The 22333-nt window shown below is 40.5% G+C and overlaps 1 protein-coding gene across 3 annotated transcripts; it reads left to right on the top strand.

Moving 5' to 3' along the window:
• Positions 1 to 20489, top strand: LOC124268050 (angiogenic factor with G patch and FHA domains 1-like). Of its 3 annotated transcripts, none has more exons than XM_046703055.1 (13): positions 1 to 71; positions 1242 to 1554; positions 2705 to 2757; positions 4131 to 4268; positions 6530 to 6748; positions 7233 to 7317; positions 11158 to 11318; positions 14097 to 14198; positions 16003 to 16159; positions 17693 to 17775; positions 18690 to 18820; positions 19007 to 19106; positions 19258 to 20489. In XM_046703055.1, the coding sequence occupies exons 2-13, from the start codon at positions 1269 to 1271 to the stop codon at positions 19516 to 19518; spliced, it is 1776 nt and encodes a 591-aa protein (XP_046559011.1). In that variant the 5' UTR covers positions 1 to 71; positions 1242 to 1268; the 3' UTR covers positions 19519 to 20489. The 3 variants fall into 3 exon arrangements, with proteins under 3 accessions (XP_046559011.1, XP_046559013.1, XP_046559012.1); XM_046703057.1 differs by having other exon boundaries at positions 19023 to 19106; positions 19258 to 19419; XM_046703056.1 differs by lacking the exon at positions 14097 to 14198.
• Positions 20490 to 22333: the final 1844 nt, after the last annotated feature.

Raw genomic sequence — 22333 nt, 5'->3', positions numbered from 1 at the left:
CTCCCTTAGAAATGAGTTTTGTGGAGAAATGAAAGCTGCTACCATGTCGTTAGGAACGTGCTTTTAAGCCGGTACGAGTTTTATACAAACAAAGACAGTTAATGTCGATTAATGAAAGGCGATTAAATGTGTGTATCACATGTGATAGAGTGTCGCAGAAAACACTAAACATATGTTTTGTAATGAATTGGTATGTAGATAGACCTTCAATTTTCGTGTATACCACGTTTTAAACTGTAATTATGGTAAAGATGTTATGGATACGTTTTGAACAACACTTACATGGTTTATCAACATTGTCACACATCCAGTAAGTAGAAACTTTGAATTCAATGATATGAATTGCTCCATTTTCCAGTAAACCAGCATACACTTGACTCGTATAACTGTCACCGCTCAAACCCGTAAAGCGTACGCTCGTCACGCCGTCGACACTGGTTCGATTCCCCACATGGGTACAATGTGTGAAGCCCATGGAAAGAGTTCCTTACGTTCACCCATATAACATGTAACATTACCGTGCCTGACGCCGTTGTCATACTAAAATGGGTCCGTCCCTATATTTTGTAATTAATTTTGGTGCTTTTATTTTGTTGTTGTGAGTTCCTATACTAGTAATTGTTGTGTTGGGTTTTGTTAATAATTTTAGTATAGATTCTATATTAATTTATAAATATTATTTTGAATGGGGGAACGGGAGGAACTCTTACCAAGCCCCATTTCTGGTGTCCCCGCTGTGAAATTGCTGGAATATTGCTAAAAGCGGCATAACCAAACTCACTCACTTGTACCCGTAACTGTTATCACAAACTAATGCATTACATAGCCTGAAAGTAACAACATATCATATCAACAACCACATCAAAACCCATGTTTTGTTCTGTCAATTCATGCAGGTATGTCATGTGTATGTTCACATAACCAAAAGAACCAATTACCCACTAAAGAATTGTATCACACGGTTACACATCAACTGTAGTATTTAGATACCAACCAAGATTGTAGGTAAACTCAAAGCTATAATAATCTGTAGTCTTCGAGAATTTGTAGCCGTTCTGAACTCAGACAAACCTCAACAGGCAAATTAATATGATTACATTAGAACTCCCATGATTCACAGGAGAGAAGGTTTACTGCAGCTTGATTTGTGTCAAAAAAAACCTAGAAATAGCTCACAGGCAACAGGCGGCTCTTGCAGAGGTCATTTAAGAAATCTGTGTGAAACTGTCGACCAATTCCAGTATTTCAGGACTCCATAAGACCTAGCCATGGCGGGTGATGATATGGAGATTGAGACATTAAAGGCAAAAGTCCTGGAACTGGAAGCTGAGCTGACAGCAGTGAAACAGGAACTAGAAGATGCACATAAAGAAATAGAGAAAGGGGCCAAGGCTTTGGAAAAGAAAAAACGACAGCTTGAAACTGCCAATACGTACAATGATGATCTTCGTGAACAGATGACAGCCCTGAGTCGTGAGATTCAGGACTTCCGAGACAGACGACGAACTATGAAGGAAGCAGGACTTCAAGCTGTTGCAGAGGAGATTCTTACAGGTACTGACATGACTGACAGCATTGTGAAAGTTGTTGGAGGGTGTGAAAGTGGGTTTAACATTGTATTGTATTGTATTCAAGGTTGAAGTGAAAGTAGTGAGTAAGTTGTGTTGAACACCAATTTAAGACATCGTTGTAGTCAATGTATGAATTAATTTTGAAAAGTCTCTGGCCAGGAGGGCAAGTTAAAATAAAAATGTTGCTAGCCCACATCATACTTCACTGGCCCTGAAAAATATCCATATCAAAATGCACATCGGACAGAATTGGTGTGGTGTTTGGTAATTGAAAATGTTAAACGTTACATTTGTACTGTAATGGTTCAGGAACTCTTTTGCGCAACGCTGTTAACATTTTTCATATAGCGATCTTCATGTGACAAGAGATAATAGATATCACGGAACTTTTGTGGACAGACTTTTAACACCTTAATAATTGACGTCATCATATCCATGTACATTAAATAAGGAACAAATTATCTGAGATTTTCAGCTAGCCTGTCAGGATAGCTTTAATAATTTATTACTGGCCCGATTCACAATCTGCTAGCATTTGTCTAGCGGGCCAGTAGCTATTTCGAACGCTGGTTGTAGTTATGTCACACAGGGCTCCAGATAATTTTTTTCTGATCAGGAGTACATACTCCTTAATTTTCCAATATAGGAGTACTGGAAAACAATAAGAGTACATTTAGAGTACTGAATGAAATTTAATGGAGTATCAGCAATCTTGTGCCTTGTTTCATATATGCACCACAACATTGCTACTCTTGTGTAAACAGGTAAATAAACAATAAAACAATACTTTTTTCAGATAAATATGTCTGTAAGTGATTCTTAGACCCTACACCATTGCTGTAGTGCATATCTGCTATGTTTTCTAAATTATTTCCTACCGTATCATGCATATTTTTAATCCGTACATACGCTGATACGGCCCTTATCTGGAGCCCTGTCACAACATCAGGTCAAACAGGACAGTAAGTAAAAAGGAAGTCTGCTTTGTGCTTACATGGAAACTAAATCATCACTGCTTTTTCAAATGTTCAGTTTGATAGAAGGATATCTATCAGTACCATTGTATTTCTATAATCTATCCCCTTTGCTTTTATCATGTGTATGCCATTGTCTGGTGTGTATATTCGCCACAGAACTTGGAGAAAAGCCACTGCCAAACTGGGAAAATGGAGAAACTACCACACTGGTAATTTGTTTAATTTACATCACTCTTAGTATGTCTAGTTATGTCAACAGTACTTTCATTGATGTTCCCCATGATGAGTTGGGGTTAGATATGATCACCTGCAACCTAAGCTGTTTGTGAGACCAAGTGGATTGAGTGTTTGTACTCGATGACTTGGTTGATTGGTCATCATTCCTAGACAGGGTTTGTCATTTCCACAGTCTCAATCACTGGAATGCCTGGTCCAGACATGCCAATTTATGGGCTTCAGTCGTAAAGCTTGAATGTTGCTCAATGTACCATTAAACAACAAATGAACATGTCAATGATGTCAGCAGACTTGAATACGATTGTCAGCCTGTATACGTAATGAAATCAGAATTTGTGAATTCTAAAATACTCTTCATACAGATCTGCTTTACTTGTATTTTATTTTCAATGTATCTCATCGTGTGCATAAACAATTTACCCCCTGGAATAGGTTGACTATTGAACATGATGAATGCACATCTCAGCATTCATGACTCCTGATGACACCTCATTGTGTTCTGATGTCAGCATTCATGACTCCTGATGACACCTCATTGTGTTCTGATCTCAGCATTCATGACTCCTGATGACACCTCATTGTGTTCTGATGTCAGCATTCATGACTCCTGATGACACCTCATTGTGTTCTGATGTCAGCATTCATGTGACTCCTGATGACACCTCATTGTGTTCTGATGTCAGCATTCATGACTCCTGATGACACCCATTGTGTTCATTGTGTTCCTGATGATGTCAGCATTCATGACTCCTGATGACACCTCATTGTGTTCTGATGTCAGCATTCATGACTCCTGATGATGACGCCTGATGTGTTCTGATGTCCTCATGATTGTGTTCATTGTGTTCTGATGTCAGCATTCATGACTCCTGATGACACCTCATTGTGTTCTGATGTCAGCATTCATGACTCCTGATGACACCTCATTGTGTTCTGATGTCAGCATTCATGACTCCTGATGACACCTCATTGTGTTCTGATGTCAGCATTCATGACTCCTGATGACACCTCATTGTGTTCTGATGTCAGCATTCATGACTCCTGATGACACCTCATTGTGTTCTGATCTCAGCATTCATGACTCCTGATGACACCTCATTGTGTTCTGATCTCAGCATTCATGACTCCTGATGACACCTCATTGTGTTCTGATCTCAGCATTGGCATGTGTTCTGATGTCTCATTGTGTTTGACACCCTGGCAATATATCATTGGTTCTGATCAACATTTCCAGCTTCTACATTCTAAATTCATGAAAGATATGACCACTTCTCTTACTTTTGTTATTTATGAATTAGTTCTATGGTGAATATATATTTGAGCCAGTTGAATCATTTGGTTACAGGTGGGCACAGACAAGCCAATCTCTATAGCAGAATCCCTGAAACAGACAGCAGAGGCAACTCTTTCCCAGTCTGGATTTGTGTTTGATGATAACAGTGGCCTCTACTATGATTACAAGTCTGGGTATTACTACAACCATGTGAGTTGGCTGTCAACCTTCACTGGAAGGATTCCACAGTGGCATAGCAGAGTTAGGATAGTAAAAGTATACTGATGCTCAGATCTAACATGTCTCTAGTGGTCATTAAGTCTGTAAGTTCAGCCACTTGTTTGAAATGTCATGAAGTTTTATGTTATTTTTAACTTTCTGCTTTAAGTTGATGATATCTGAAAAAATAGAAGAAATTGCACTTTAGTGAAATACACCTTGCAAACAAATCAGAAACAAAAACAACAGTTTGGGAGCTTTGTAAATATTGGTTCTTTAAATATTAATTGAAACCTCTTATAAAATTTTTAAGATATTGGCAGGTAAAATGTTGTGAGAAGAAGATAGGACACATATAATTCATGTACAGTTTCATTCATATCATTTGTAAAGAATGGTTGCAGATTAGCACTTGCAGCTCGTGCAATACATTCAGGTTTAAGTTTGCCCATTAATATGTTGTATACTTTCAGTTTTATAGCACATATAATGTCAACATGTAGGAAGATACTTATCTACACACCAAAAATAATTTTTTACAGTCACTTATTGTCTTCACACTATCATGATCAATACTTTCCCTTTGTTTCTGTTGGTAGTGTTTTCAAGGAATTCACACAGTTATTTTCTCACAAACAAACAAGGAAGTGTATTCTTGAAGTAACTTCCAGTCATTGTCCAACTGTTTCATGTGATGAAATATGTTATGTCTTCACATCCTGTTTTTTTAATTATGCGATGTCACACCGTGCACAGGGATTTATAGCACAAAGACGAGCATCAATGTACATATTTTCACTGTCAGGGTCTTAGTGATAATATAGGCTTATACCTTGATGCTACTCAGTGTCAAAGTCTAACCAGGACGGTGACCAACCTGCCCATCTCCTTACACTGAGTAGTCCGGACATGCAACAACAACCCTCTTTGTTATCTTAAATACACATGCATTGTTGACTGATAGTCTGAGTTGACCTTTCTCAGGATGCTTCCTATTCATAAAAAAAGGTTTCTAAAGTATCTTTGAGCTTTGGTAATCTCCTCAATGGGGACAGTCTCACATGTCCTTCCAGACCAAGTTAAGACTATTGCTCCCCATTCCTGATAATGTAGAGGGAGGAGCAAGGGATTTACATTACTTGTGTTAATTATCACAGGGGCAAGGGCTGAATAATACTTGTTATCCCCCGCCGTGCAAAGCAGGGGATATAGTATAAGGCTCCATCCGTCCGTCCGTCTGTACGAATTGGAATATCTTAAGAACTGTTGACTAGATTCTTTTCATACTTGGTACCTAGGTTCATCATAGTATGCGAATGGTCCCAGGCAGGTTTGGTGATCTTGACCTTCATTTCAAGGTCACAAGGGGACCCTTGTCAGTGAGATATCTCAAGAACCGTTCACTTGGCGCAGGGCTCAGTTGCTTTTGGTGACCTTCACATAATTTTCAACTTTGAAGATTTCATCATGTTAAGCTGCATGTTAAGCTTTTCAGTGAGATATCTCAAAAACCATTCACTGGATTTTCCTCAGATTTGACACCCAGCTTCATATAGGGAAGAGGCAGGGCCCAGTCGATTTTGGTGACCTTCACATTATTTTCAAGGTCACGCGACACTGAAGATTTCAGCATGTTAACCTGCATGTTAAGCTTGTCAGTGAGATACCTTAAGAACCATTCACTGGATTTTTTCATATTTGACACCAAGATTCATGTAGGGAAGGTGCATCGCCCAGTCGATTTTAGTGACCTGCATGAAATTTTCAAGGCCATGGTGACACTTTGAAGATTTCAGCATGTTAAGATTGTCAGCAAAATATCTCAAGAACGGTCCACTTCTCTTGAATGTTTTTTGATAAGCAATTTCTTTATAACTATTTTTTGCATATTTCATACACCATGACATTCATATCAAGGTAAAAGTGAGTCTTGAAAATATTTGTGTGTTTGAACAACTACAGAACAATATATCAAGATGTTTTTGTTGACAACTTCATCTTAAACTACGACTTTCACGTCCATTACTTTTTAAGTTTGATTTTATAATTTGTGGCAGGGATTATGTCACCTTATTGACAATTGCTTGTGTTAATTATCACAGGGCAAGGGCTGTGTAATAATTGTGTTAATTATAACAGGAGCAAGAGCTGTATAATACTTGTGTTAATTATCACAGGGCAAGGACTGTGTAAAACTTGTGTTAATCATCACAGGAGTAACGTCCGTATAATACTCATGTATGTTATCACAGGAACAAGGGCTGTACTACGACCCAGCAACTGGAACCTACTTCTACTATGAGGAGGCGAGTGGAGAGTACAAGTTCCACTCCCAGGTGGAGCCACTCCAGTACACTTGTCCCCCTAGCCAATCACAACCCAGGAATCCCACAGCAGAGCCCTCTGGTAATAAAGAGAAGGTGAAAAAGAAGAAGAGTAAGGATAAAAGGAGGAGGGAGAGAGAGGAGACAGTAAGTTTAGTCAGGGGAAACTAGTCTTGGGTTACTGTGATGGTTCATAAGGTCTTTTGATTCTGTCTGTAAACTCATCTGTAAGAACATGTCCAAGCATTATTTGTTAAATGTTAAAGTATAAACACGATAGGATATCTGTAAAGCATACTCATATTGGGTCAGTGCTCCATGAACCCCATCAGCGATTTCTGAGCCAATTTGGATTTGCACAAGTGCTTACTAAATAGAGGATTTGGTGGTCGAAATGTGTGATCTGGTTGTTTATGATGGTTGTTCAAACTATCAAACATATCTTCACCAAAAACCATTATACTGACAGCAGTCCACAACTCTTGCCCTGCTTTAGAAAACCATAGTTAATGATAAGTATCTTGTTCGATACCTTTTGAACTTCCATCAGAGCCATAGTGCCCCTTCAATCCCTGTCCTCCTCATTCTGCTGAGAGTGTGGTATGTTACCTGTGTCTTTGTATTTCTCCAGATTCACACCAGCCAGTCAGACGTGGACGAAGTGACCTCTGCCCTCCATAAACTGGAAATAGAAAAAAGTCGACAACATGCTATAGGTAAAAACTTACCTCTCACAAAATGTTTTCTCTCTTTCAGGAGCAAAAGAAGAAGAAACGGAAAAAAGGAAAAGATGATGAAAAGAAAAATCCAAGTCGAGGAGAAGAAAATCAGAAAATAGGAAAACAAAGAGAAAGAAGTATAGATCTCATCACAGGAGGGGAGAAGACTCTTTTCGGCCTGAGAAGGATTATATAGATACGCAATGTGTCGGAGAGCCTAGATCTGGTTCAGGTGGAACTAGTAGACATCATGAGGAAACAGAGAGGCGAAGGACAGAGAGGATAGGTGGTAGAGATCAGAAGAGAAGGAGACATTCAAGAGGAAGGAGGAAAACAGTATTGGAAGATTTAGGAACACTAAGTGATGAACAAAAACATCAACTCGAGTCTCATGTTGAGATAGGGGAAATTGTTGAATCTTCTCAGGAGCTGCCTCACATAAAATCTGTTGAGTCTTCAGCAGAGGAAGTGGTGCACCTGAGTGAGGGTGAGGTATTGTCGGACAGTGTCACCTCTGGAAGATGTGACCTCGAGTCTGGGGAGCTGACATCTGACACAGAGTCCTCGTCAACCCTCTCTTCCATCAGTGAGAGTAGTATGGAGGAGGAGGAGGAAGAGGAGGAGGAGGTCGTAGAGGAAGAACAGGAGGGTGGGCAGCGTTAGGTTTCATGGTGACGCTACAGTTACTTGCAGAACCTTTCTGTTGAAACGTCTTCAAAGCTGATATATTAAACTTGATGCAAGTCTTTTGTTGAATATAAAACAATGATGCAAAGATAATGTTGAATCATGTATATATATGATATAAGTAAGAATTATGACATCAACATTGTTTTCTATAATTTTTCCTTATCCTGACTCATGCTGATTTGCTTTCTCTTCCATCCATGCGAATGGTAGTGGAACACTTGAATCCCTTGTAGTTCCCTGAAGAGGACATAAAAGTTCACTCACCCACGAGTTGCCTCCCTTTTCCAACGCAAACAGTCATGTGACCTGCCATGCTTGTCACTCTCTCCTTCATCGCCCAAGCGGATGGTTGGGCGATCACTGGAGTCCTGTATACGGCACCACATCCTTTAATATTTAGATCCTGTATTCAAAATTAAGCTGTGTATGATTTTGGTTATATTTAGTTTTCATCGTATGCCAATATTTTGGAAAAATTATTCATATTTTGTGACATTTATTCATCATAATGTAGTTTGTTTACATTTGATGAAATCTTTCAGTGATTGCAGGTACCAGCTATCAGCGGCTGAGTCTTCTCCCTCAATGCCCGTCATGCATTAATCCATGTTCTTCCAGCTTGTGTTGCAGATACTGTATTAAATTATCAGATTTGCAATTTAATCATTATTTATCTTATATCTATAGACGGGCGAAAGACCAGGAGAGGAAGTCATCTCAAGTCACTGGTGATAATACCGGTAACCGTATGTTGTTAACTACTGCTGAAATTCAGGGGTTTCCCGAGTACGTTACAGGGGCAGAAGAGATGTCTTCATCGTCTGCGCGCGAAGAAGAATCGTCTTCTTCGAACCTTGTTGAAGTCAACTCAGACAACACATCAGAGGTTGTTTTGCCTCCTGATGAAGCAGACGTATATGCTGACTCTCCGACGCTACTGTCTGTAGTACCAGTAAGATGTACTAGAGCGATGACGCAGTCTACCTCCACGACGACACGATCATCCCCTGCAACCATGACAGCTGTTCAGCTGTTTGACGACCAGCCTCCACAATGCAGACGTCTGTCAACAGAGACAACAACAACGTAGCATCATCGCAGTTGCAAGTAGATGCAGAATACGCCTCAGCATTCTCGAACGCTTCATCTACACCGCATTAGTTCCGGCCTACAAAGCAGAACATCGACCCCGATGACTTCATGATGCAGTTTACAATGCAGATGATGGCGAGGATGGAGCAGAGGTTTGCCGAAGAAAGAGCTGCACGGCAGAACCCTACGATGACAGACAACGTTTGACGATACTCGGCCCTGTTCCTGAGACATTCAGCCTCGTCCCACAAGCCTACGGCCGAAGACAACGTCAGCGAACGTACATGTTCGGCAGACCCAGTCGTCTTGGAGAAGAAGAGGTTCGTCGAACTTCCCTGAGTCTACAAGTGGTACGGCAAACGTCCCTGAGTCTACAAGAGACTATGAAGTCACGTCAGCAAACCGACAACAACGCAGACAGATTCCAGCAATGCAGACATCTACAGGGTTCGTGAACCCTCAGATCTACAGGAGGAAGATTCGCGAAAGGAACGTTTGCGGAAGGAAGGTTTGCAAAAGGAAGCTTCACGAAAGAAAGATTCACGAAGGGAGCATTCACGAATGCACTCACAAAGACACAGTTCATCAGAGCGAGAATCGACTCATAGAACAGATGAAGAAAGTGAGTGCATCCTTTCGGATTCGGAAGTTACATCCTGGATCTCAAGTGGTCTGGACTTAGCATCTCCATCCAAAGAGTCGAATGAAGTACTCACATACAAGATGTTGAATGAGGACTTCGACTCTCTCTCGATCCCGCCCATCAAACCGGAGTTCAGATCGGTTAAGGAAGACATCGTACCTTCCGGTGAAGTAGACGCTTATCTAGATTTTAAGACCAACGATTACGTTCACTCACACTACTTCATCGGTGAGACGATCTTCCCCTGCAGGGATGAAGACAACGCCTCAGCGTTCATGAACGCATACACCGCGTTTTATCAAGTTCAGCCCACATTGCAGAACTTCGTCACAGGCGTGTTAATGAATCAAGTTACAACGATGTCAGACAACGTTTGAGAAAGCACCAAAGATGAATCTCCATCATGCATGCAGTCGTGAATGGAATGTTCATAGATGCCAGACTGGCTACGCAAAGTTAACCTGCATGAAGATGTTGTCAACTTTGCACGAATGCAGCTACATTCAGATTTTCTCCATTTGACATCGTGCCTGCGCAGATTACAAGAGATTAAGGGAACATTCTGACAGTCGACACCAGCCTAAGTTTGGCATCATCGCAGTTTCTCATCGAGACATCGCATCCGTCCCAATAGTTCTTAGATTAACATTCAATTTGATGAATGTTTCGACTCTAAAATCAACGTGGCAGCGAAGTTATCAATGCTGCAGTAACCTATTTGTGTATTACAACACAATTGGGGTGTGCAAGAATATTTTACAACATTTAATTCAGACCGATTATTACTGAAAACCAGTAACAACGTTAAGGAAGCGTAGAAACCTCATCAGAACATCTGTACAAGATGACGACTGCATTGTCTTCAATGAAGAATAAGAAGTTGAAGAACAGAGACGCAATTGCCAGAGGGACAGTCTACTTACATCAGCACTAAGCGGCAAATAATTTTGCTCGCTATTACTCAACCAACTACACCCGTGTTAACTCGTGTTATTCTGGGACAAGCCGAATAGCGAGGTTACGGACAAGACCGAGTGATGACGAAAGAACCAACGACTGCACAAGATTTCATGATGATCAATTTGCTGCAACACTAGTAGGGTCACATATCTGGAATCTGATTGGTCCATGAGACAACACCCGGGCTGGTCGATTACCCCCCTTCATGACACACAGAATGGAAACCGGATAGGTTCTCTCTCCTTTATCAAGTGGTTTTCTGCTGATGCAGTCAAGCACTGGTCTGTCTGGCCCTGACTTGACTCGTCTACAGTCCGCTAAATCACAGCTTGCAGATTGATGTTTTGGCATAATACAACACTTTGTAACTCATTCATCTTTAAGTTGTGAACCATCAAATGAAGTACCTCCCACCATATATCTGATGGTTGTTTTATTGTGTTCCATGTTAGAAGTGTCCAGCAACTGGCCCCCCTGTATCCGTGTGATGGTCTCCGAGTCTGACTGTCTGTCTCAAGCAACGCTGTTCATTGTAACCTGTGATGGTGCCAGCATTGGCAGGGAGAAGGGCATGAACAACCTCATCAGAATACCTGACATCAACGTCAGCAAGGTAGGGATCTCATCTCACTTATTTAGTCATAAGTAACATGTCTATATCTTGTCTCAGGTATGTGTCTGATCTCATAAATCTTGTCTCAGTTATGTGTTTGATCTCATAGATCTTGTCTCAGGTATATGTCTGATTTCATAGATCTTGTCTCAGGTATGTGTCTGATCTCATATATCTCATCTCAGGTATGTGTCTGATCTCATAGATCTTGTCTCAAGGTATGTGTCTGATCTCATATATCTCATCTCAGGTATGTGTCTGATCTCATATATCTCATCTCAGGTATGTGTCCGATCTCATAGATCTTGTCTCAAGGTATGTGTGTGATCTCATAGATCTTGTCTCAAGGTATGTGTCTGATCTCATAAATCTTGTCTCAAGGTATGTGTCTGATCTCATATATCTCATCTCAGGTATGTGTCTGATCTCATATATCTCATCTCAGGTATGTGTCTGATCTCATATATCTCATCTCAGGTATGTGTCCGATCTCATAGATCTTGTCTCAAGGTATGTGTTTGATCTCATAGATCTTGTCTCAAGGTATGTGTCTGATCTCATATATCTTGTCTCAGGTATGTGTCTGATCTCATAGATCTTGTCTTAGGTATGTGTCTGATCTCAGATCTTGTCTCAAGGTATGTGTCTGATCTCATAAATCTTGTCTCAAGGTATGTGTTTGATCTCATAGATCTTGTCTCAGGTATGTGTCTGATCTCATATATCTTGTCTCAGGTATGTGTCTGATCTCATAGATCTTGTCTCAGGTATGTGTCTCATCTCATATATCTTGTCTCAGGTATGTGTCTGATCTCAGATCTTGTCTCAAGGTATGTGTTTGATCTCATAGATCTTGTCTCAAGGTATGTGTCTGATCTCATAAATCTTGTCTCAAGGTATGTGTTTGATCTCATAGATCTTGTCTCAGGTATGTGTCTGATCTCAGATCTTGTCTCAGGTATGTGTTTGATCTCATATATCTTGTCTCAGGTATGTGTCTGATCTCATAGATCTTGTCTAAGGTATGTGTCTTATCTCATAGATCTTGTCTCAAGGTATGTGTCTGATCTCATAGATCTTGTCTCAAGGTATGTGTCTGATCTCATAGATCATGTCTCTAGGTATGTGTCTGATCTCATAGATCTTGTCTCAAGGTATGTGTCTGATCTTATAGATCTTGTCTCAGGTATGTGTTTGATCTCATAAATCTTGTCTCAAGGTATGTGTCTGATCTCATAGATCCTGTCTCAGGTATATGTCTGATTTCATAGATCTTGTCTCAGGTATGTGTCTGATCTCATAGATCTTGTCTCAGGTATATGTCTGATTTCATAGATCCTGTCTCAGGTATATGTCTGATCTCATAGATCCTGTCTCAGGTATATGTCTGATTTCATAGATCCTGTCTCAGGTATATGTCTGATCTCATAGATCCTGTCTCAGGTATATGTCTGATTTCATAGATCCTGTCTCAGGTATATGTCTGATCTCATAGATCTTGTCTCAAGGTATGTGTCTGTTCTCATAGATCTTGTCTCAGGTACGTGTCTGACCTCATAGATCTTATCTCAAGGTATGTGTTTGATCTCATAGATCTTGTCTCAAGGTATGTGTTTGATCTCATAGATCTTGTCTCAAGGTATGTGTTTGATCTCATAGATCTTGTCTCAGGTATGTGTCTGATCTCATAGATCTTGTCTCAAGGTATGTGTTTGATCTCATAGATCTTGTCTCAGGTATGTGTTTGATCTCATAGATCTTGTCTCAGGTGTTTGGATCTTTATGTGGCTGATCTCATAGATCTTGTCTCAAGGTATGTGTCTTATCTCATAGATCTTGTCTCAAGGTATCTGTCTGATCTCATAGATCTTGTCTCGAGGTATGTGTCTGATCTCATAGATCTTGTCTCAAGGTATGTGTCTGATCTTATAGATCTTGTCTCAGGTATGTGTCTGATCTCATAAATCTTGTCTCAAGGTATGTGTCTGATCTCATAGATCCTGTCTCAGGTATGTGTCTGTTCTCATAGATCTTGTCTCAGGTACGTGTCTGACCTCATAGATCTTATCTCAAGGTATGTGTTTGATCTCATAGATCTTGTCTCAAGGTATGTGTTTGATCTCATAGATCTTGTCTCAGGTATGTGTCTGATCTCATAGATCTTGTCTCAAGGTATGTGTTTGATCTCATAGATCTTGTCTCAGGTATGTGTTTGATCTCATAGATCTTGTCTCAGGTATGTGTCTGATCTCATAGATCTTGTCTCAAGGTATGTGTTTGATCTCATAGATCTTGTCTCAAGGTATGTGTCTGATCTCATAGATCTTATGACAAGGTATGTGTCTGATCTCATAGATCTTGTCTCAAGGTATGTGTTTGATCTCATAGATCTTGTCTCAGGTATGTGTCTGATCTCATAGATCATGTCTCAAGGTATGTGTCTGATCTCATATATCTTGTCTCAAGGTATGTGTCTGATCTCATAGATCTTATGACAAGGTATGTGTCTGATCTCTAGTGACTCGTCACAAGGTTGGTGTCTGCCCTGATGTTTACATCATGTACTACATCTCAAGGAGTCTCTCTTTCGTTTTCAGAAATAGCGTAAAATTTAAGTTGTGACACTGTTGTCACTCATCATCAAGAAAACTTTCCAAAACCTCAGACCGTTCTCTCTTACTGTAACTTTCTCAGCAGTATTACTGCCAGTTATTGTCTCAACTTAGGTTCTCGCCACAAACACTACAGACAACCACTAAGTGAGGTCTTCCTTTACAGGTGCATGCTGGGATAAAGTATGACTACAACCTACAGAGTTATGTCATCACTGATTCTGGCAGTCAGAATGGAACATTCCTCAATGATGCTCGCATATCACAGGTCAGGGTGATAGAACAAGTGATTTTTTATACATGTCAATATTGCCATTATGATCATGTTCTCATGATTTGATTGAAGTCAAATAACACAACACTACTTTACTTTAACCACATTATTAATAGAAATGAAATAAAAGCTGTGGTTTAGATTCCAATGTGATGAATATTGCAGTTAAAGAGTCTGTTAGGTGAACCCTCTAGGTGATATTGATGAAGCTATTTGTCCGCCCAGGGGCAGGTCGTGGGTTCGATCCCCGACCGCGTCATACCAAAAGACGTTAAAATATGGTACTTGTTCATCCCTGCCTGGCGCTTGGCATTAATGGGTACAGAGTCAGTATAATGGGTCTGAGTGGGGTATTCATACTTCACTGTGGCATGGTATCTCAGTGGGCTACCACTATAAAACCAGCTTCAGTCTGGGCTAGTACAAGCAGCCGCACATACTCATACATGCTATTGAAGCTATTTATGAGAACCAGTACTGTAAATCCTGAAGGTTTTGCAAGCAGGAAAATAAACAATAGTTTAATGACAGTTAATTTGCAGGCCACCAAGAAACAAAAGTAGGGAAGGAAGCATATTTCTTTTGTTTAGTTTCACTCACTGTCAGCCACCCAGCTGCATTACAATTGATAAATAAAACCTCACATCCTGTCTCCTGACGAAGTACAGTTTGTCATGCTGAGTCAGCAGTCTAAACAGGAAGGTTCACAAACAGCAGCATCTCGTCAAATCATTGTGTAACACTGAGCAGTCCAGTAGGGCTCTCTGAAGAGATTGATAAATGGAAATATGGGAAGGATAAATATAAGTGAAAATTGTGTCATCAATAATATCAAACATTAACTATTGCTATGAAATAAAGTGTTTATTCACACAATACAAACATTTACACCTTTATTCATTGGCAATGCTCAGTTTTACTAGAAATCCATGAATAAATATGTCACCACTTATCAGTGATGTTGATTTCTTTCTCTTTTTCATTTTTAGGCCAAGTTACTTCTCCTATGTATATCAATAATTGAGCGATATTAAGTTAATGATTATTGATCTATGATCTGTATCAATTGCCATGCCTCTAGTCAAGACAAGGCCCAGTCAGGCCATACTGACAGATACACCTACTCCCTGGACCACCCCTGTCAACAACTCCTGCGTCTGTGGTGTGAGAATCACTGACTGACAAAGAGTTACCATGTAAAAGTAACATATGTTATATTTGAGATTACACTTTCTTAGTTAAGTACAAATTCTAGTACTTTTTTGAGTTGAGTACTCAAAAAAGTACTAGAATTTGTACTTTACTAAGAAAGTGTAATCTCAAATATAACATATGTTACATTTGACCACTTTCTAAATGGCATTGTGTAATCATAGCTTTCGGTCGTGGGAACCGTGCCAATTAACACCTATCAGAGGGGTACACAAAGCCCGCAGTCTAGACTACCAGTTGTCCGACTTCCATTTTTGTGGAAGTCGCGGTAGCTGAATAGGTTAGGCGGCTGACTTTGTGTGCTGGCGATTAGGTGCCTGACTCTGAGGGTGTGAGTTCGAATCCCAGATGGGGCTCAACTCAAAAAAGTACTAGAATTTGTACTTTACTAAGAAAGTGTAATCCCAAATATAACATATGTTACATTTGACCACTTTCTAAATGGTATTGTGTAATCATGTAAAAGTAGGTAATCTCATTAACAGATATCGTAAAACTTCTAGACCCAGTTAAGGCTGTTGCTACTCAGTAATGTCATTGTTTGAAACTTTACTGTTTTGGTGTATCATGTTATTTTCCCCTAAAGGTGCAGTCTGAGAGTACAGTCATATCACATGGTGATGTTCTTCAAGTGGGCAATACGACCCTGTCCCTGCACATCCACCCTGGCAGTGACACATGTGATGAGTGCGAGCCAGGACAGGTCTTGGGCAGATTGCAGGCTGAGGAGAAGGCTAACCGAGGTAAGTGTCTGGTCAGTGTTTAGTCAAGCTCAGTGTCGTGTCAAGGTCAACGCTGGCTGTTGTGTCGATGTCAGTGTCTGGCCATTGGTGTGTCAAGGTCATTGTCTAGCCATTGGTGTGTCAAGGTCAGTGTCTGGCTGTTGTGTCAAAGTCAGTGTCTGGGCATTGGTATGTCAAGGTCAGTGTCTAGCCATTGGTGTGTCAAGGTCAGTGTCTAGCCATTGGTGTATCAAGGTCAGTGTCTAGCCATTGGTCATTGTCTAGCCATTGGTGTGTCAAGGTCTGGTTGTTGTGTCAAGGTCAGTGTCTTGGCATTGGTGTATCAAGGTCAGTGTCTAGCCATTGGTGTGTCAAGGTCAATGTCTGCCCATTGGTGTGTCAAGGTCAGTGTCTGGCCCTAGGTGTGTCAAGGTCAGTGTCTGGCCCTACGTGTGTCAAGGTCATTGTCTGTCCCTAGGTGTGTCAAGGTCATTGTCTAGCCATTGGTGTGTCAAGGTCAGTGTCTGGCCATTGGTGTGTCAAGGTCAGTGTCTGGCCCTAGGTGTGTCAAGGTTATTGTCTGTTCCTAGGTGTGTCAAGGTCATTGTCTAGCCATTGGTGTGTCAAGGTCAGTGTCTGGCCATTGGTGTGTCAAGGTCAGTGTCTGGCTGTTGTGTCAAGGTCAGTGTCTGTTCCTAGGTGTCTCAAGGTCATTGTCTAGCCATTGGTGTGTCAAGGTCTGGTTGTTGTGTCAAGGTCAGTGTCTTGGCATTGGTGTATCAAGGTCAGTGTCTAGCCATTGGTGTGTCAAGGTCAGTGTCTGGGCATTGGTGTATCAAGGTCAGTGTCTGGCCATTGGTGTGTCAAGGTCTGGGTATTGGTGTATCAAGGTCAGTGTCTAGCGATTGGTGTGTCAAGGTCAGTGTCTGGCTGTTGTGTCAAGGTCAGTGTCTGGCCATTGGTGTGTCATAGTCAGTGCCTGGCTGTTGTATCAATGTCAGTACCTGGCCATTGTGATGTTGAGGTATGCGCTTAGTCAGTGGAGTTTGTCAAGGTTAGTGTCTGGCCATTGTTGTGCCAAGGTTAGAGCCTTACCAATGAGGGGTTCATGGGCGAATGAACAGCTCAGAGTTTTTCATTCCATCTGGCGAGGACTCTATTTATAAACCAGTTCCAAGTTTCGGTAACTTCACCATGTCAAAAAGGACGATGTTATATATCAGTATCATGAGAATTAAGGAAGTAATTTAGAACACATAATGCTGTGCGTGCAGAACACGCAGGTAGAAAATATCGTGTGCGAAACATAGATTTATTTGCATGAAACATGCAGGTTTTTGCATTAACCCGAACACTGGGTGAGTGAGAGGTATGACCTGCTCACTTTTGGAAGCAAACAACCAGATGGTTGAAAAAGTGATATGAATATATCCATAGAGGATAGGGTTTGTATGGATACCTATATTGTTTTTGAATCAGGTTACATATGTTATGTAGGATGTCTGGCATTGCTAGATAAAGAAGAGGAATCGACAAGTATTGTGTGTGTTGCAGAGGTGAAGATCGTGAGTAGGGCAGATCGGTTGAAGGAGCACAAACAGCAGCTGAAACAGATCAAGAGGAGATACGGTCTGGAGGTGAGCTGAACCACTGGAGAGGTTTCCAGGTCCCAATGACCCAGGTGGATTAGACTGCTGTAAGCTTTGGTCCCAGACTCTCAGTTATGAATACATACTCCCTATCAAAAGTTTAGACTCACTAGTGTAAATGTAGCCACTTACTTCAGTCAACTGATCTAAACTAGATTTTGCAAAATATTCTATGCAGTTTAAGGGAACTGTTCACACATAAACTGATGTATTGTAAAACAAATTTGTAACGTTGAAAAGATTATTGTCATGAGTTCAATAAATGATGAAACTGAGTGAAAACTGGCAAATCCTTAACAAAACTTTACACCAAAATGCAGCTGTTCACATGCACGATATTTGCACCTGCTTTTCAGCAATTTTATGCATGATCCTCATGCAATTCATCTCCATAAGGTTTGCAGTTGGTTCCCCCAAGTTAGTGGAGACATTCATCTTTGATGTAACCACATATATATACATAACATATAGTGAGTCCTTTAAGTGATTCTAAACTTTTGATGGGTAGTATATATGACAGCAACAAAACACTTTCCATAGTCATAAGACATCTTTCCTGGAAGCAGAGTATCCTCAACAATTCCAACAATATCGTGAGCATGTGTTTATGAATCACCAACAAATAGGGATGACACACCATCAAAAAGGTGAGTGTATCCTGCCACAAAAATACATGCAATGGCAAGTCAATTATCCACATGATAAACAAGACAAAACAGGAAACATCCAAATACAGCCAATAGATAAATGATGATAAGTGATAATTGTATATTGCAGGTAAACCAAAACTCAGTCAGTCAGTCGGTATACAGGTCTAGCATATATACCCGGTCTGTGTTTAGTAGTCCATTGTCTACTTTTGTCAAGTCTATCACTGAAAGCTGTACCTTCACCTGTTTCAGAACTGTGCCTATGTAGACAACACAACAGCCATCCACAACCCAGCCTATGAAGACAAGGCAGCTTCCAGGCGGCAGACAGTCGGTAGTGATAACCCACATGCTCCGGATGAGGGCCCAGCCTCGGTCATGCAGTAAGAAGCAGATATTACTGTTTGCCTTCACAGCTCTCATGTTCATGTTCCAGTTCCAGTGACATTCTCAAATCCTGTTGTCAGTCAGTTTTGTATGATTGGTTCACATTGTAACTCATTATGTATGGGGTGAAATAAGATGACTTGAAGTGACATTTCCTCTGATATCATTGGTATTGCTTTCAGACCAATATCAACTCAGAACAAGGGCCACAAGCTGCTGGCCAAGATGGGCTGGAAGGAAGGTCAAGGTCTTGGCAAGGACAATACAGGAATAGCAGAGCCAGTCAGTGAAATATGTCATGATTTGAATATTAGACAATTGACAAAATCACAGTTAATTCTGTGATATGACTGCTAAATACATAAAAAATCTCAATCCCAACATACAGTCATTCAGATTTGATGGAAAAGTTCACTGGCCCCTCCTGTTTCAGATCAATGTGATGCTGAGGACCAATCAGGCAGCTGGATTAGGGTCTGGGGCAGCAGTTCAGAAGAGCCTAGATGACGTGCAGATGGCGGGGAAGAGTCAGCGATGGCTGCAGGCCCAGCAGAGATACAACAAGCTGGCTAAGCAGCCTGTTGATCTTAGCAAACCCACAAACATGTCCCTCTCCTTCAAGAAAGGCCCAACCATCAAACTCCAGCCTAAGGTTGACCTTGGGGCAGGAGAATCTGATGAGGATGGAGACTGACTTGATGGAGCTGTTTGTGCAGGACTCCCGTCAAAGGTTACCCAACACATGTGATCAGATACTGATCTGTCAGCCAGTCGAACAGACCTGTATCACTGTGTGCTCATTCCCACACAACAGTGAACTTAGGCCCTGAAGGAGTGTGTCCCGGGAATGGTTTTGAAAACAGGAACTTGCGACAATCCAGGAGGTGATGTTGCGATGACCAGTTTCTCAAAGCTGATGATCAGTTCATCATCATTCACTCGGGTGGTGGGGTGGGTTAGCCTTGTGGTTAAAGCGTTTCGCTCATCACGTTGAAGACCCTGGTTCGATTCCTCACCTGGGCAAAGCGTTTGAAGCCCATTACTGTTGTCCTACCTGCCATGATTTGGCTGGAATATGGCTAAGAGCGTCATAAAACCAAACTCAGACACTCATAATTCATTATAAAAAACATTAAACATGTTCACTTATTTTTGTTGCAATTATGATCTATTCCCAAGTTCCAACTTGTCACATTGGCAAGAGGGTATTTCCAGGCAGGATTGATTGTGTTATGAAACAAGACATTTCCTGAACTTGGTAATCTCTTGACAGCTATAGCTAATGCTGGAAGTTATCCAGGACCAGGTTGTAGCAGGACTTAAGTGATACATTCATGTGTCATAGCACCCCTGTTACTGAACGTGCAATAAATGTGTTGGTTTTATCAAACTACAACACTATGCCTGCATTAGCTACCCATCATCATGATGGAGGTCACTTACGAACCCGTAACACCAAGCATGTAATAATATGTACTAATATGACTTTCCAATATTTGGAGTTGAGAGAATGTTTTCACATCCTTAGCCTAGACAGTGTAGATGACATGAAACTAAAAATACTGTTTGCTAACGAGGAATTGTTGAAAAGTTATAACATGTATATAGGAAGACCCTGATTAAAGACACCTTCCTGAAAATCTCACATTTTAAGTATCATTAGTTAATGACTACTTTAACAAGTTAGATAAATTCCTACTTTGTACAATATTTATTTTTGGTGTGACCATTAAGTAATGAAACAAGTAGGGTTTAGTGTGTCCAGTGGTCAATGAGTGTTGGATACTGTGTCCAGATAACATGAACAGTGGAGCATTGACTCACACTTTGTCAAATTAGATGGATGAGATTTGTTTTGTTGTTTATTTGGTTGATCTTTATCCAGTGTTGCTCAAATTGTGACAATCATGTTAACCTGTGGTCGGATTATGTATAATAAATAAACACAATTTAAATTTTCTTTTTATATGTTTATTTTGATAGGCTACCTGTTGGAGGGGTAAAGGGTTGACAATGGCAGCAGTACTACTGTGTTGAATGTATGGGAACACATTGACAACATGTAAATTAGAAGTTACAAAATGACCAACGGTTGTACTTGGCTTCTGTTTCTGGGAGTCCAACCTCAGATCCTGTGACAACTGAGGGACACTTTCTCTATACAGCAATTCAGTGCTTTTCACGTGGGTCAAAGACGAGTTGGAAGGAAGGTCAAGGTCTCAGCAAGGACAATACAGGATAGCTTGCAGAAAATTGGTTATGGCCCAAAATACAATTGCTGTATTTGTTAAGGCCGAATCTAGTAGCTACATGAAACATTCAAATATTAGACAATGTTGGGACTTGATACTCTGTACATCCTTAAAGCTGAATTTCAATTCATTACATTGCATTGCATACCTCTTGCTGAAAACGGCATGAAATGTTCAGTCAAGAGACATTGTTAATACAGCAGCGTGAATATTCTCGATTAATCCATAGTCAAGTTCAAAAGTAGGCTTTGTATGAGATGTTACGTGTGTTAACAACGGTTACAGTCAGAGCCTTTTTTACTTCCTGGCCTCTTGCACATCACCAGCAATCAGGAAGCCAGATACAACATTGGGTAGATCATACTCCTGTGAAGATGTATGTGTTTACTGGCCTGTATACTTGACAATAATACTACTTGACACATTTACTAGTCTTTTCGAGACACTAAACAAGTTGAAAATGAAAAAGTAATGTCTATTTTTCCATGTACACTGCACAAGGTCAATGCAAAGTTACATACGAGGGCTGGTCAAAAGGTTCTAAGCCTACATAACTTCTAGACTGGTAACACCAACTAATCTGAGGAGTGTTGCTGGACAGTGTTCTTCATCAGCATTTCCAGTCATTTTACTCAAATAGACAGTGTAGATGACATGAAACTAAAAATACTGTTTGCTAACGAGGAATTGTAGAACAGTTATAACATGTATATGGGAAGACCCTGATTTATAGACACCTTCCTGAAAATCTCACATTTTAAGTATGACTAGTTAATGACAGATAAATTCCCACTTTGTACAATATTTATTGGTGTGACCATTAAGTAATGAAACAAGTAGGGTTTAGTGTGTCCAATGGTCAACAAGTGTTGGATTCTGTGTCCAGATAACATGAACAGTGGAGCATTGACTCACACTTTGTCAAATTAGATGGATGAGATTTGTTTTGTTGTTTATTTGGTTGATCTTTATCCAGTGTTGCTCAAATTGTGACAATCATGTTAACCTGTGGTCGGATTATGTATAATAAATAAACACAATTTAAATTTTCTTTTTATATGTTTATTTTGATAGGCTACCTGTTGGAGGGGTAAAGGGTTGACAATGGCAGCAGTATGAGATGTTACGTGTGTTAACAACGGCTGCAGTCAGAGCCTTTTTACTTCCTGTCCTCTTGCACATCACCAGCAATCAGGAAGCCAGATACAACAGTTGGTAGATCATACTCCTGTGGAGATGTATGTGTTTACTGGCCTG

The sequence above is a fragment of the Haliotis rubra genome, unplaced genomic scaffold (assembly GCF_003918875.1).
Source record: "Haliotis rubra isolate DU_JTF1 unplaced genomic scaffold, ASM391887v1 Scf136, whole genome shotgun sequence".
Classification (NCBI taxonomy): Eukaryota; Metazoa; Mollusca; class Gastropoda; order Lepetellida; family Haliotidae; genus Haliotis; species Haliotis rubra.
Note: the sequence above shows the minus strand (reverse complement) of the source record. Positions and strands in the feature narration are given on the sequence as shown.